This window comes from Maylandia zebra, linkage group LG22, assembly GCF_041146795.1.
Source record: "Maylandia zebra isolate NMK-2024a linkage group LG22, Mzebra_GT3a, whole genome shotgun sequence".
NCBI classification, from domain to species: domain Eukaryota; kingdom Metazoa; phylum Chordata; class Actinopteri; order Cichliformes; family Cichlidae; genus Maylandia; species Maylandia zebra.
This window is the reverse complement of record NC_135187.1, coordinates 4,318,484-4,331,205: the sequence shown is the minus strand read 5'-3', so window position 1 is coordinate 4,331,205 and position 12,722 is coordinate 4,318,484. Positions and strand designations below refer to the sequence as shown.

The 12,722-nt window shown below is 38.6% G+C and overlaps 1 protein-coding gene across 5 annotated transcripts in view; it reads right to left on the bottom strand.

The window, feature by feature from the left end:
* Positions 1-4,551: 4,551 nt before the first annotated feature.
* cacng6a (calcium channel, voltage-dependent, gamma subunit 6a) overlaps positions 4,552-12,722 on the bottom strand; it is a 45,051-nt gene continuing 36,880 nt past the window's right edge. For all 5 annotated transcript variants that reach the window (XM_004569749.3, XM_004569747.2, XM_076879183.1 and 2 more), the window contains exons 5-7: positions 9,669-9,743; positions 6,988-7,125; positions 4,552-6,896 (exon numbers count right to left, since the gene is read on the bottom strand). In XM_004569749.3, coding sequence (XP_004569806.1) covers positions 6,676-6,896; positions 6,988-7,125; positions 9,669-9,743 — 434 coding nt within the window. In that variant the 3' untranslated portion in view covers positions 4,552-6,675. The remainder of the gene's footprint in view (positions 6,897-6,987; positions 7,126-9,668; positions 9,744-12,722) is intronic.

Genomic DNA, 12,722 nt, shown 5'->3' with positions numbered 1-12,722 from the left:
CCTGTTACTTTACTTATTTTCAAGAGTAATTCATTAGTTACTTAGTTACTTTTTAAAAACATGATACCTGAATACGTAATAAAGCAACAGACCTTTCAGCCCAACTTTTTCTGCATGATCCATCGTATAAAATTGAATCAAATGAAAAAGTTTCTTTTTAAAATTGTTTTATTAGTTTTAATCTTTTAACTTTATGCACATAGCATCTAGCAAAAATTAAATTATATGCAACAGTCTTTGAATTGACGAAATGTTTTAAGATTTAAACTATTTTCGGCATATTCCAGCATATAAGTAAAATAATGTTTTGTGTTTACACTCACTCTTTCAAATAGATGCAAGTAAAACACAACAAAAAATAAATAATAATAAAATCAAAGATTCAGCGGCACTAAGTCCTGTCGCTCTTACTTCTATTTTCACCTGTTTAGCAGGAGTGGGACTGGTGGAGCTTTGCCCATTTGCACAGCGGTCATGTCAGTGCGAGGATCCGGGGGTTTCTCTGTGAATGTCACATTCCTGCGGCAGCGTGCTCGCTGCTCGCTCAGAAGTTTAGGGGGTTTTGCTGTAAAAAGATGTTTTCTTCCCACACAGTCTACAGCGGACGCCAATGTTTTTGTCACTTTTTATGGAATCAAACTCAAAGTAATGTGAGTACATCCATGCTTTAAACGCTGCACAGTTGTACTCTCTCCCGTACTCGATATATTATCCATTGTTGATCTGCACACGTCTGTTACCACGAACGTCGCATGCGCTTATCTCATTGTCATGAGACACTCTCACAAACGAAATCACGGTTTAGCGACGCAGTGAATCAGCGTGCTTACGGGGAAGTAACGGTAATCTAATTACTTTTTTGCAATAGTAATCCCTTACTTTACTCGTTACTTGAAAAAGTAATCAGATTACAGTAACACGTTGCTACCCATCTCTGTTAATAACTGATTCCTTGTATCTCGGTGTATTTTGCGAGCCTCCTCTAAGTGTTTCTTTGTGTCATCTTTCATTTGTTACTTCCTGCTTTACCTGTCTTATCTGTAGTTTTATTTCTTGTGTATGATTACGTTGATTGCGCAACATCTCGTTTCCCCCGATTTCCATTTCCCTGGTTACCCTCATGTGTGTTTCGATAGTCCAATCCTTTCCCTCAGTCACACCCTGGGTGCTTCCTAATTAGATTGGTGAACTTTAAGACTTAAGTTGGTTTTCCTTATGGAGCTTTGAGGAAACAGGAAACTAACACTGACACAGAGACTAAGACACATGAGCTTGATAAGCCCAAGTAAAGACAAAGAAAAAACTCAGACTTGGCATGCGGAACATAGGATGGAAAGAAAAAAGTTAGTAACTAACAAGATCAGAATGAAAACATAACCTAGGCAAAGGTAATATCAAAAATGGAAAACTACAACTCAAGCTGAAAACTGAGTCCAGTTTGTTAATGACAGGCACATTGGCCAATTTGGAGGGGCCTGATTATCTCCAGGGTTCCTCAGACGTTGACTGAACATGAGTGGCAGGTGTTTAGATGTAAAACACTATGTACTGTAAATCAGGGGAGGATGAAAATGCGCAGGGCCTGGTGCAGACTGCCGACGCAATGAGAAAAGTTGTAGTTCTAAAAGTTTAGGCTATCTGTGCTTGCTTCACTTTATAGCTTCTCCTATTAAACTCAGGATGATAATTTGATTCTCTGTGGTGCAGTAAAGTGGATTGGATGATGTCAGGAATGCACGATGCCAGGGGTTCAGTTTAAACCCGATTCACACTGTGCTCACCCAGTGAGTACCACGTGTATCATCAAATCTGTGCACCACGCAGAGAAGAGATCCAGTGTGTAAATGTGTCTCAGAACAAATAAATTTGAGTGTGTTTGCATGCACAGCTCGTCTCCAGGTTTGTGTTTCTCCTGCTACGTCAGTCCTATTAGCCACGGTTTATTTTTAGCCAGGAGGTCGCAGCCAAACAGCGTGGGAGACCATTCAGAGAGACGCGAGCCTGGAAGGAGGTCAACATGGTGACAGAGTTGTGCCGTGAGCATGATAACAAGAACTGAACCAGTGATGAAGGCAGTGCGGGGTTCTGAAAATCCAGATCTGAGCAATTTGTACATGCTGCATGAAAATGCACTCAAAAACCATTCTTATCCCTGCACGTTTTAATGGTATCCTTCAGTGATCCAGAGTGTTGTTCCATAACCATCTGCCATTAGCCAAAGAGCATAGGATAATTGTTTGATTTGAAAGTAATAACACCGGATTATTTTACACTTACAAATTCAATAAAATGTAAAAGGATAATGTTGGATATGTTAGTAGTTGCTGATGTGAAGAAGGTGATTTAGATGGTGTTCTGGCCGTCTAAATGTGTACTGTATCATATAACAGCATGTAACATGCAACTGAAATGTTCAGAGTTCAAATTTAGCCGGGGACCTTTGTTATATGTCATTGCACTCTTTCTCTTTTCTCATTTTCTGCAGTTCTTTACAGTTTGCTGTCTTAATAAGTCAAATTTGTTCAAATATCAAGATTAAAAAAATATTCATGTGCAATAAGTAGGAATATCCTTTGAAGAGATGTTTTGAGTTTTCCTTTTCCTTATTACAAAGAAAGCAGCTGTAGTGAAGACTGAGTGCAATCCAAAACCCAGCTGATAACAGTGCTAATATTATTCACAATTCTCTGGTTTCCACTGAATTTAAGATCAGAATGTGAGCTAAAGGCTCTGTGTGGCATACATCTAAAGATTACAGGACACATTAGGAAAATTCATATTTTATGGATTAACCTGACAGTCAGATTACTTGTGCTCAATTCACATGAGGTTAAATAACCTTTGAGTAGTATAGTTGAATCTATGAATTAGTATCTTTGAATGTATGAAATTGTGAATCACTGTGAGTTACAGTTTAAAGTACCTTCTGTGCTAACTAATATTGAATCGTGCTATATAAATTCCAGACTTTTACTTCCTGTTGTTCTTTTCCAAAATGCCAGGAAGAAGAAATCTTAATAAAGACTCAGAACTGGATCTTCACCTGCTAACTTTTGCCTTTACTGACTAATAAGATTCAGCTGATAATTTTGTGATTTTTATTTCACATGTACAGTATCTATATGTCTCTTTGTGAACTCAGCAGCAGGATAAATATAGACTTTAAGGCAACTTTATTACCTTACTCATAGTGTCATCTAGTTGACACTTGAACTACATTTACAACTTACGTTTGTCACACACCTGCGTATGCGAGGTGGTGGAATCGAAAAGTATTGACTGTGCCTATAAAAAGAAAACACATGCCGTATTAGGTAGCAATGATACACTGCTCGAAGTGCTCCTGTCACTTGCAAAATGCTTGCTTGAAGTCCTGTTCTGAATGCATGTCATGCACTGCCCAGAGGACATGCTGGAACGCCAGCTGGGGACTGTATCAAGACACTGGCCCTTCAACTTGAATTTTACCTTGGAGAGGAGGACACAGCTGCAGGGGGTACAATGTGATATGTAAGAAAAGTGGGGAGTTTAACCCCGGGTCACAAATTCACAACCCCATGAATGATGAAAAATACCAGTTGAACCATCTTCAGTCTTTGTAGCCTGCAGATTGCTGTTTGGTCTCTGGATCTCCTGTGGATCACACATAGTGGATTCTGCTCCACTGTGCAATGCATGCACATATAAAGTAGTCACAAAAATGCATGTCCTACTGTTGATGATGCAAAATAATGTCAAAGTATAAGTGTATGTTATACAAATGTCACCGGCATCATACCTATACCAAAGCACCATGAAGCTAACACAGAGCAAGTGTATCATCACATCCACAAAGTGTAGACACACCTGCGAGTGTATGTGAGGTGCAGGGCAGAGTGGCATCATTTAATGTAGCAGCTAGGGTTAGCTTAAACACTCAGAGCTGAGATAGGGACAGGAGTGGTAATTTAATCTGTAAATAAATTAGGAATTTAGTCCTGAGCAGTTTGCTTGTCTCCTCAGCAACACCATGACAGCCAAACTGCACTTGTGTGAGTAACTCAGTCCCACTAAGGATGTTTGCTGTGAGAACTGAATCTCCAGGTGTGTGAGAGAAGCTGCCGGCCAAACTTTAGCCAGCCATAAAATGTGTAAATAAGCTGAGGCTACATCATAGCGCTTAGTGACAGGCTTCCATGACAAATGGTGGTTTGAGAGAATCCAGTAGTGCTCCTGTTATTTAGTTATTTAGCAATGGATCGCCCAGAATATAATCATATGTGTTAAAATTCCATAAATATTTCATTTTTACATACACAAATATCATTAGTACCCATATATCATCACACCCCTACTGTGAACCAAACATACTGGTAAAAAAAAAAAAAAAAACTCACTGTGGCACAACACATCTTTGTTATGTTGTGCCAAGCAGAGCCAATTTTGTAAAAAAAAAACAAAAAACAAATTGTGACCCACCAAACATTTACACACCTGATCATTTAGATGCAGCGAGATGGACAAGGACAGGTCTGATCTACTCAAACATCCTGGTGTACAGTATATGCCAGACTTCAGGTTTTAATCTCAAAGCATGTTTTTTATTCAAAATACAGAATAATACTTCTGCAATATTACACAGCATTTTAATCTGATGAGATTCCAATGAACAGAACCCAAAGAAAAAGTATGAAATAGAGCATGTAGTTAACAGTTCAGTTATGAGGTGTAAAGTGGGACAGTTCATAAAAGCAGCGATAGTGGAGGCAGCGACTGTAAGCCAAGAACGTGTTGAGAGTGCAGAATAGGAGAAAAATGGAACCTGATAGAGGATGACATTAAATATTCATGTGATGTTTAATAATGAAATGAACTCATTCATACTCAGTCGATTCAGTTCAAAAAAGTTGCAGCGACAGTTCACCCTTCATTCAGGCAGAGAAGCACTTTGTTTTAACAGAAATCATCCGAGAAAAACCTTGAAGGTAAAAACCTGGCAGCTGATTAACACAGTGCAGCTTCTGCAGGACTGTGTAGTCCCCTCTGTACTTACATTTAAAATGTCAAACCAATACTGTTCTTACAGTGTTCTTGTATCTGCATGTGATGAAGATGACAAGACAGGAGTGTTACGCTACATTTATAACAGCCAAATATATATATAAATACATGTATATGTACTGGTACAATATTACAACAGGATGGACCTGTCTCCTTGAAGTTATATTTATACGTTGAACACAGTGAATTGTGATCATTTATTTTATCAGCCAAATATATGGAAAGTTTTGTAAGCTCATATATGACCTTGAAAATATACTCAAACAAGCTTTGATCTTATTATAATTTCCATTTCTGATTACTGCAGAAATTCTAATGTTTTCCAGTGAACCAAGTAGCAATAGTGATATTGAATCATATCAGCATTATTTAGTGCTGCAGAAGCTTCATGGCTAACCCGCAACATGATCCCTTTTTGGCTTTTAAAAAATATAACTGAAAACCATTTTAAAAGCATGTACCGTCCATTTTCTTCTGCTTATCCAATTCAGAGGGATACAGCCCAGTAACAATTATATTTTACTGACAAGTTTTTGTCAGTAAATACACAATTTAGCAGCTTTTTCTTTTTAAATTTACAAAAGTGATTTTGTTTTGAATTAAATGCATATAATTGTAATTTCAAGAAGACGGGCTCATACATGGTTATGCAGGTAATTCGAAATAATCTCAATATACACAAAGGATCAACAAAAAACATCATAGCAATAATAAAGGAGCTCTGCGGGAGAAAAGGCAATCAGGGTTGTTTTTTTTTCACACATCACTAAAAATAAACTTTATGACTTTCTCAAATTGGCAGTCAGCACACAGTTCTGATGATGGTGTGGTCACATCGTTACCTGAGCAGAAAGGCAGCTTTTTAAAAGAAAATGAGAAAGCTATCGAAGCGTAGCCACAGTAAATGTATTTGGGGTAAAACAAGAGTGACATTAACACAACATTTAACTGCTGAATGCTCTCGGCTTGTGCAATTGTGCATCTATGAGCAGAACCTTTCTCAGAGTAAACACACAGAACAAAAGTCATTTTAAAAGCTTATTAGCTAATGGGTGAATTAGCTGTGTGAATAATAAATAAGGAGAGAAATTAACTGGAAAGCATTTTAATATGTGTCGAGCATCATAAAAATGTTAGCAGTGAAGGTGGCAGATATTTTAATTGGCATTTCAGCAAATTCTTAAATAAGTAGTGAGTTTAAGTAGAGGGATGAAAATCATGAATATTAAAAAAAAAAAGTTGGAAGGAACAAAATTTTTCTTTTCTTTTTTTTAAATCATTTTTGAATTATTAACAACAATAGCCTCTAAACCCTGCAAGATCATTAGTAAGACAATACAGAAGTGTTTCCCACACACATCTGAGCAATAAGGTCACCACATTCTTTGTAAATTAATGGCTTGTTGTGCAACAGAAAGAAATTAAAGCTATTTTTTACTAAATTAGGATACGATAATGGCATATTTTGGTAAATGCAGTAACTAAAGTAAAACCAGCGACTCTTTTAACAAAATTGCTCTAAGTCAACAGAAAAAGCTATCTCTTTGGTAAGACATCTCTGGGAAACCTCCTCACTTCTCTGCACCCTCCCCCTTACAAGAGGGGCAGATAAAATGCACCATCACCTCCAGTCCACTAGCTACTGCTGTCCTTGTGAGGGAGGCACTTCTGCCAGGGGCTGTAGGGCAACGCCAACAGCAGGAAGAGGATCCCACCCACGATGAGGACAGCCCCCGCACAGCCAATACACGATACTGACCAGGAGAGCTCATGGTGGAGAGGAACTGTGTGATTGCTGGCAAGAAAAGCCAAAACAGACTGGTGGAAAACCAAGAGGGACAGGAGCACCAGAACACCTGTGATGGAGGAACCAGAACGAGCTGTGAGAGGTATAGTTTTGGATAAATTTGCCTTTGTGAGGGTAACTTTGCTGCCACCTTTACTGACCTGACAGAATGAAGCATACAGATGCTGGTTTAAGGAAAAACAGGATCTCCTTACTGAGAGCCATAGTGATGCAGATGGCGCCCATCACCATCAGAAACAGGCTGAATAGGGCCAACATTGCTGCTGCCACATTCAGATCTACATAGGGAATAATGACGGTGTTAATATAAGTGGATTTTGGACAGAACTCGATCAAAAGGTGGTTCATTTATTTCTGTGTTCAACAGGGAAAAATGTATCGTATCTAAAAGACAGAGCGGACAAGTTTGTAACCAGCTGCTGCCTTTTAAATGCCGCCATTGTTTTTGTCTCACTGTAATGTTGCTGTAGCATAGCATTAGGGGGTGTCAGCACAGAAGGAGACTACCAGAGAGGATACCACTGACTGAAATGATGAAGTGGTAAAAACATTAGATGGTTACATACACAACTGGCGCCTTGTTCTGTAGCAATCAACTGTCAGCAACAAAGCGATGCATGACGAGTAAATCGCTTTAAATGCGGACAGGGCTTTCGTGTGTAACAGCTCGTAGCAAGGTTGAACAAATGATACGTAAACCATTTTATATTTGTGTTAGTAGGAGTCTATTTCATGGAAAAAATATACACAATTAGCCAGTTCACTAATGACGGGGGTGACACAGTTGAGGAATGACAGTAACAAATTGCAAATGATTTCCAGTAGGAATGATAAAGCAGCTTTGTACGCAGTTTGGTTTGACTAATGAAAAATTAGCAATGGGAATGATCCCATGTTGCAAATCACAGCTTCCATGTTAAGGCATGAGGTTTCAGGAGCTTGCTCAAATAAAAGCTGCTTAACATTCCAGTTTGTGAATCACTCTGTTGTAATAAATGCTCAACTAACATTGTGACTGTATACCCAAACTAAATCTTAAATTCATGTTTTGGGGCATGCTCAATCATCCAGGTAAGTAAATGCTAAAAGGTTGATTCTGTTCATCCGGGCGTAACGTTTTCAGTGGGAGAAACGTTTCGTCACTCATCCAAGTGACCTCACAGCCCATTGTTCATTCAGTGGGCTGGTTTCAGTCAATGTGCAAATGTACTGTTTTTAAGGTTGGGGAAACCTGCAGCTGAGCCTGAAGAAGTCAATTGGATGAGTGATGAAACGTTTCTCCCACTGAAAGCGCTACGTCCACATGAACAGTGACACAAGTTAGGTTGAACACAAAATCGGAAAACCCTTGGCTAGCATACACTCATTTAGATTCTGGAGATAAAAGTTAGTATTTTGACCTTTCCCGTAAAACCAGCTGATATCCAGGCCAAGACTTCCTCTTCCATGTGCCAGTCATTGTTTATGAATGCTAAAATGTCATTGGACAGTTTAGGTTTTGGCAAATTTATTTCCTCAGTTGCGCTGCACATGGACTCATTTACATGAACACAACCAGAGCTTTCTAAATTTGATTAGACTTCAGGTGGAATACAAATGCAAATAAGAAAGCTTGTAGTAATAAAAAAATGTTTGTTTATAGGTGATATTTGATTCTACTTATTTGCAGAAATTGTTTTGCATAGATTACACTGAAGACACATTTGAGTTGAAAATGTGTATATTATATATATATTTTTTAACTATAAGACAGCGGTCCATAACCTTTTTTGTGCCATACACTGGTTTATGTCCAACAATATTTTCATGGACTGGCCTTTAAGGTGTAGCAGATAAATACAACAAAAATTAAACCAGTACCAAAAAAAAGAACATCTATTCATAACACACAGAAAAAGACCCAGGGAAAGCGAGTTAACGATAAAAGAAATAACGATACAAATCAATAAAAACCCTGAAAACTATAAATTTCACACCCAAGCCTCAACTCATGACTGGTCCATGGTCCACTGGTTGGAGACCACTGCTATAAGAGACAGAATATAAAGTAGTGCGATAAAGTTGGGAAAAGATAGAAATTTTAGGGTCATCTTATTTGTTGGATTCTGACAACATATATCCTGCCAAAAAAGAAGACAGCACTTTCTCTGCTAGCTACAGAGCTACAGATAATGTAACAGAAAATTTTTGTGTTGAACAATTTTCAGTCCCTCCAAAACCACCGATGCTACAGATGTAAATGGCATGTTGGATGTCTTGGAAAGTGCTTTTATTCCAATAACACAATCATCTTCAGATGTAAAAGGTTTGGATAGGTGTATGGATTTTGAATTAGACTCCAAATGAATTATTTTTCATACTCGTGGCGACTTTAAATCACTAGATTGAGGCTTATAGCGTGACAATGATGTGGCACCAGTGAACAATGAGTTTTTAATGTACGTGCGTCTTTCTTCATTCAGTGTATGGCGCTGTGTGATCTTAATACATTATGAAACTGCCAGTGAAATGGGAGGTTAGACAGCAGCTCGGAGGCACTTGAACGCAGCGTAGGCGGAATGCATTTCAAACACTCAGGGAGCAGACAATGATCAACCTGAAAGAGCGTAGCAAGGAGGTGAAGGGAGACACAGAGAAAACAATGGGACAGAGAAATACAGGGATAGATCATGGGAAAGGTGATGGCAGGATAAGAGAGGATAAAGATGAAAGGGCAGAGAGGGCACAGGTGAAAGGGGGAGGGGGTGGGGTCAGTGAGAGGTACAAGTGGAGAAAAAAGAAAAGAGAGGAGTGGGCAGCTGAAAGAGCCTAAGTGACTCACTTTTCTGTGTCGTCTTCTGAAACATCACAGCATTTTCCCCTGTAGTAAAAAACTTGAAGTACGTGCAGTTTGATTCTGCAGGAGACGAAAGGAGAGCGAAAGACAAATCGCTATAAGTGACATGAACACTGACAGGTAATCTCCTGTAGTTGCAAATTATCTTGATCATCTTTTTGAAATTCAAGAAGCCACATCCCCACATCCTCTTCCTCGTCCCACCCCTGGATGCTTTGGTTTCAATTATTCTCCATCAAACATAATCAGCCGTGAACGTCAATGACAAGCTCAAGGTGACAACCCAATGCTTCCTGCGCAATTTGTATTCTGCCTTCTTGATGATGTGTTACAGTAATTAGAAATTGGCCGTCAAATAGATTGTGACACCTCTATCTGTTCCCTTGTGCATTGGCAAACACGAGCATGCACAACACGCGCACACATCACTCTTAATTAGTGTGATCAAAGCCGCATCCTCAGTGTTCTGGCTTGGTCTCTTTTTTTTCTGCTGCCGCAGCTATAAGAGTTTCAGCGAACACTGCAGCACTCTAAAATCCCAATTGGCAGAATTCAAATCCCATCAACAAATAAAGGCTCGCTGTAGCTGGCCAGTCAGGCAATAATTGGACTTTCCTTTCATTGACCACAGAACATGTGTACACTTTAATCCCCAAAGGAATTTGTGGGCCAGCATTTCCATCATCAGTGTCTGGCTAAGAAGAAAACCCCTAAAATAACATCTCACATTTAAATTGGATAAAGGATCTTAATAAAGCAGGAAAGTCAGAACAGTCAGTGATGTAGCAGTTCATCTGACTCATGATCCATCAGTTCCCAGGTTATTGCCTGTAAATGTGACCTTGAACACAGAATGGGTGAAGACAATATTGTAGGTGGAGTAGCAGGTCTCCTGAACTGTGGACAGACGGATGGATGGACACATTGTTGTGGTATATACTGATCAGTCCTTTGACTGGATGAGCTAAAATCTAAAAATTCAATGATGATCATTTTTAAATTCTGAGGTTTGGGTTCAGCAACTTGCTGTTTTTCATGTTCTTCGAATAAATAAATCTGTGAATGAATAAATATTTGAGTTTTTATTGAAAGTTGTAGTATAGACTAAAAGCTAAACTTTATATACATCCATATTATATTAAGAGGAGATTTTATCTCAAATTATACTCCATACATTCATAAATGGAATCACTGAGCTTTTTCAGAATGCATGTATGCGTCACTATTAGTGCTATGTGACATCTCAATATGGCTACATAATATCTTTGTTTAAGCAGAATTAAACCTTGGTAAATCTAACCATCCATGTAACCATATAAAAAGAAAAAAATGATCAAAATGAGAGTATATTATATTAGTGATGGGTGGTCCAGCTCTTTTCAAAGATTTGGCTCTTTTGACTCGGCTCCCTTAGAAAAGCCTGGCTAAATGGCCCTTCATTCAGAGCATTGTATTTTAGCCTAATTTAGCAGTTCCGAGTTATCTTACTTTTGCATTTTGCTCGTTTCTTTAGCCTTGAATTCAAATTCATCTCCTCGTCTCTCTGTCTCTTGCCTGTACCGCTGCACTCGTTGTCTCCTGAACCTCTGCCTTCTTGCTTCTTTTACATAATGTTATGATCCTTGCCTGTCTTTGCATGTGATTGGTCTGCTTGGTGTGCCCAGCAAAATAAAGAAGATTCTCAGCAGAGCTGAGCAGGAGCGGTTAAAAGTTGTTTCGCTTTTGATGTTTGCTACAAAGAATCGGCTCGTTTGCAAATGACACATATTGCATTTATTGTTCTACTGCCCATGATGTTCTGCAGGGTGTTTGACTTTGTAACACGTGTACTGCACTTACTATGTTCCAGTAGTTTCTAACATTGTAGTTTAGCAATTTAAAGGAGTCTATAACATAAAAGAAGGTTTGTTTTGTTCTTTGACAGTGAATCTTTTTCCTGATGCAGGGTGCAGGCCAAGAATTTTACTTGTTTCAGCTTCATATTCATTCCTTCCACATGTTCAAAAAATCTTACTGCACCCCCATTACCCTGTAAAGCTTTCTCACTTGATGATAATCAAAGAGATCTCTTCTCTGATAAGATGCAGAGATGTCTCTGTGGACTCCTCAGTCCTTAGACTCAATACTTGAAATGTGCAATTCACTTGTATTTTTATTTTTATTTTTCTTATTCCTATTTATTCTATTTATCCCCTTTGTATATTTTATTTATATTTGTCTCTGTATTTATATATGTGTGTGTGTGTGTGTGTGTGTGTATATATATATATATATATATATAACAATTCTCTTTTTGTAACTGTAACTTCGGTCGTTGCTGTGCTTTTCTTTGGAAGTCGAATTTCCCAGAGGAACCCACCCGAGGGATTAATAAAGTTCTATCTTATCTTATCTTATCTTAAAATCTCAATTTTGTTCTTTTATACGAATCATTTAGCAAAAAGAGGAGTTCATACAGGTGAGTCATGGAAAATAGGAGCGATACTGCAAATATGTCCTGGTCCTGGGTCTGGTCATTCAGTGTTTCTGATTTTGAATTAAGTTATACTTTTTATATTATGGCTTTCTGGTTGTATGGTAATTATAGTTCTGGTTTTTAGGTTTTCTGTTCTGTTTCTGTGTTTTTTACTGTGTTCCACGTCTAGTCAGTTTTGCCTCTGTGCCTCATGTTTCCTCTGTTCCCAGGTCTGTCATGTTTCCACGTCTTAGTGTCAAGCGTCTGTGTGAATTGTCTCATGTTTTTATTTTCATAGTCCCTGTCCTGCGTGCAGTGTTTCTAGTTTTGCCTCCCCTTGTCTTGTTACGTTTGATTACTCCCAGCTGTGCTTTCCTCCTGTGTCTCATTCCCTCATTTCCCCTCACTGTATTTAAGCCCTGTGTTTCTCTCTGTCAGTGTTGCTTTGTACCGTTACCATGCTGTGTGCTTTTCCCCCCTCCGTGTTCTTGGTAGGGTTCTACCTCTATTCCCAGTGTCTTAGTTCCTTGTCATTAATTTCTAGTGTTCTGTTTTTGGATTTTTGGTTCCTAGTATGTTTTTGC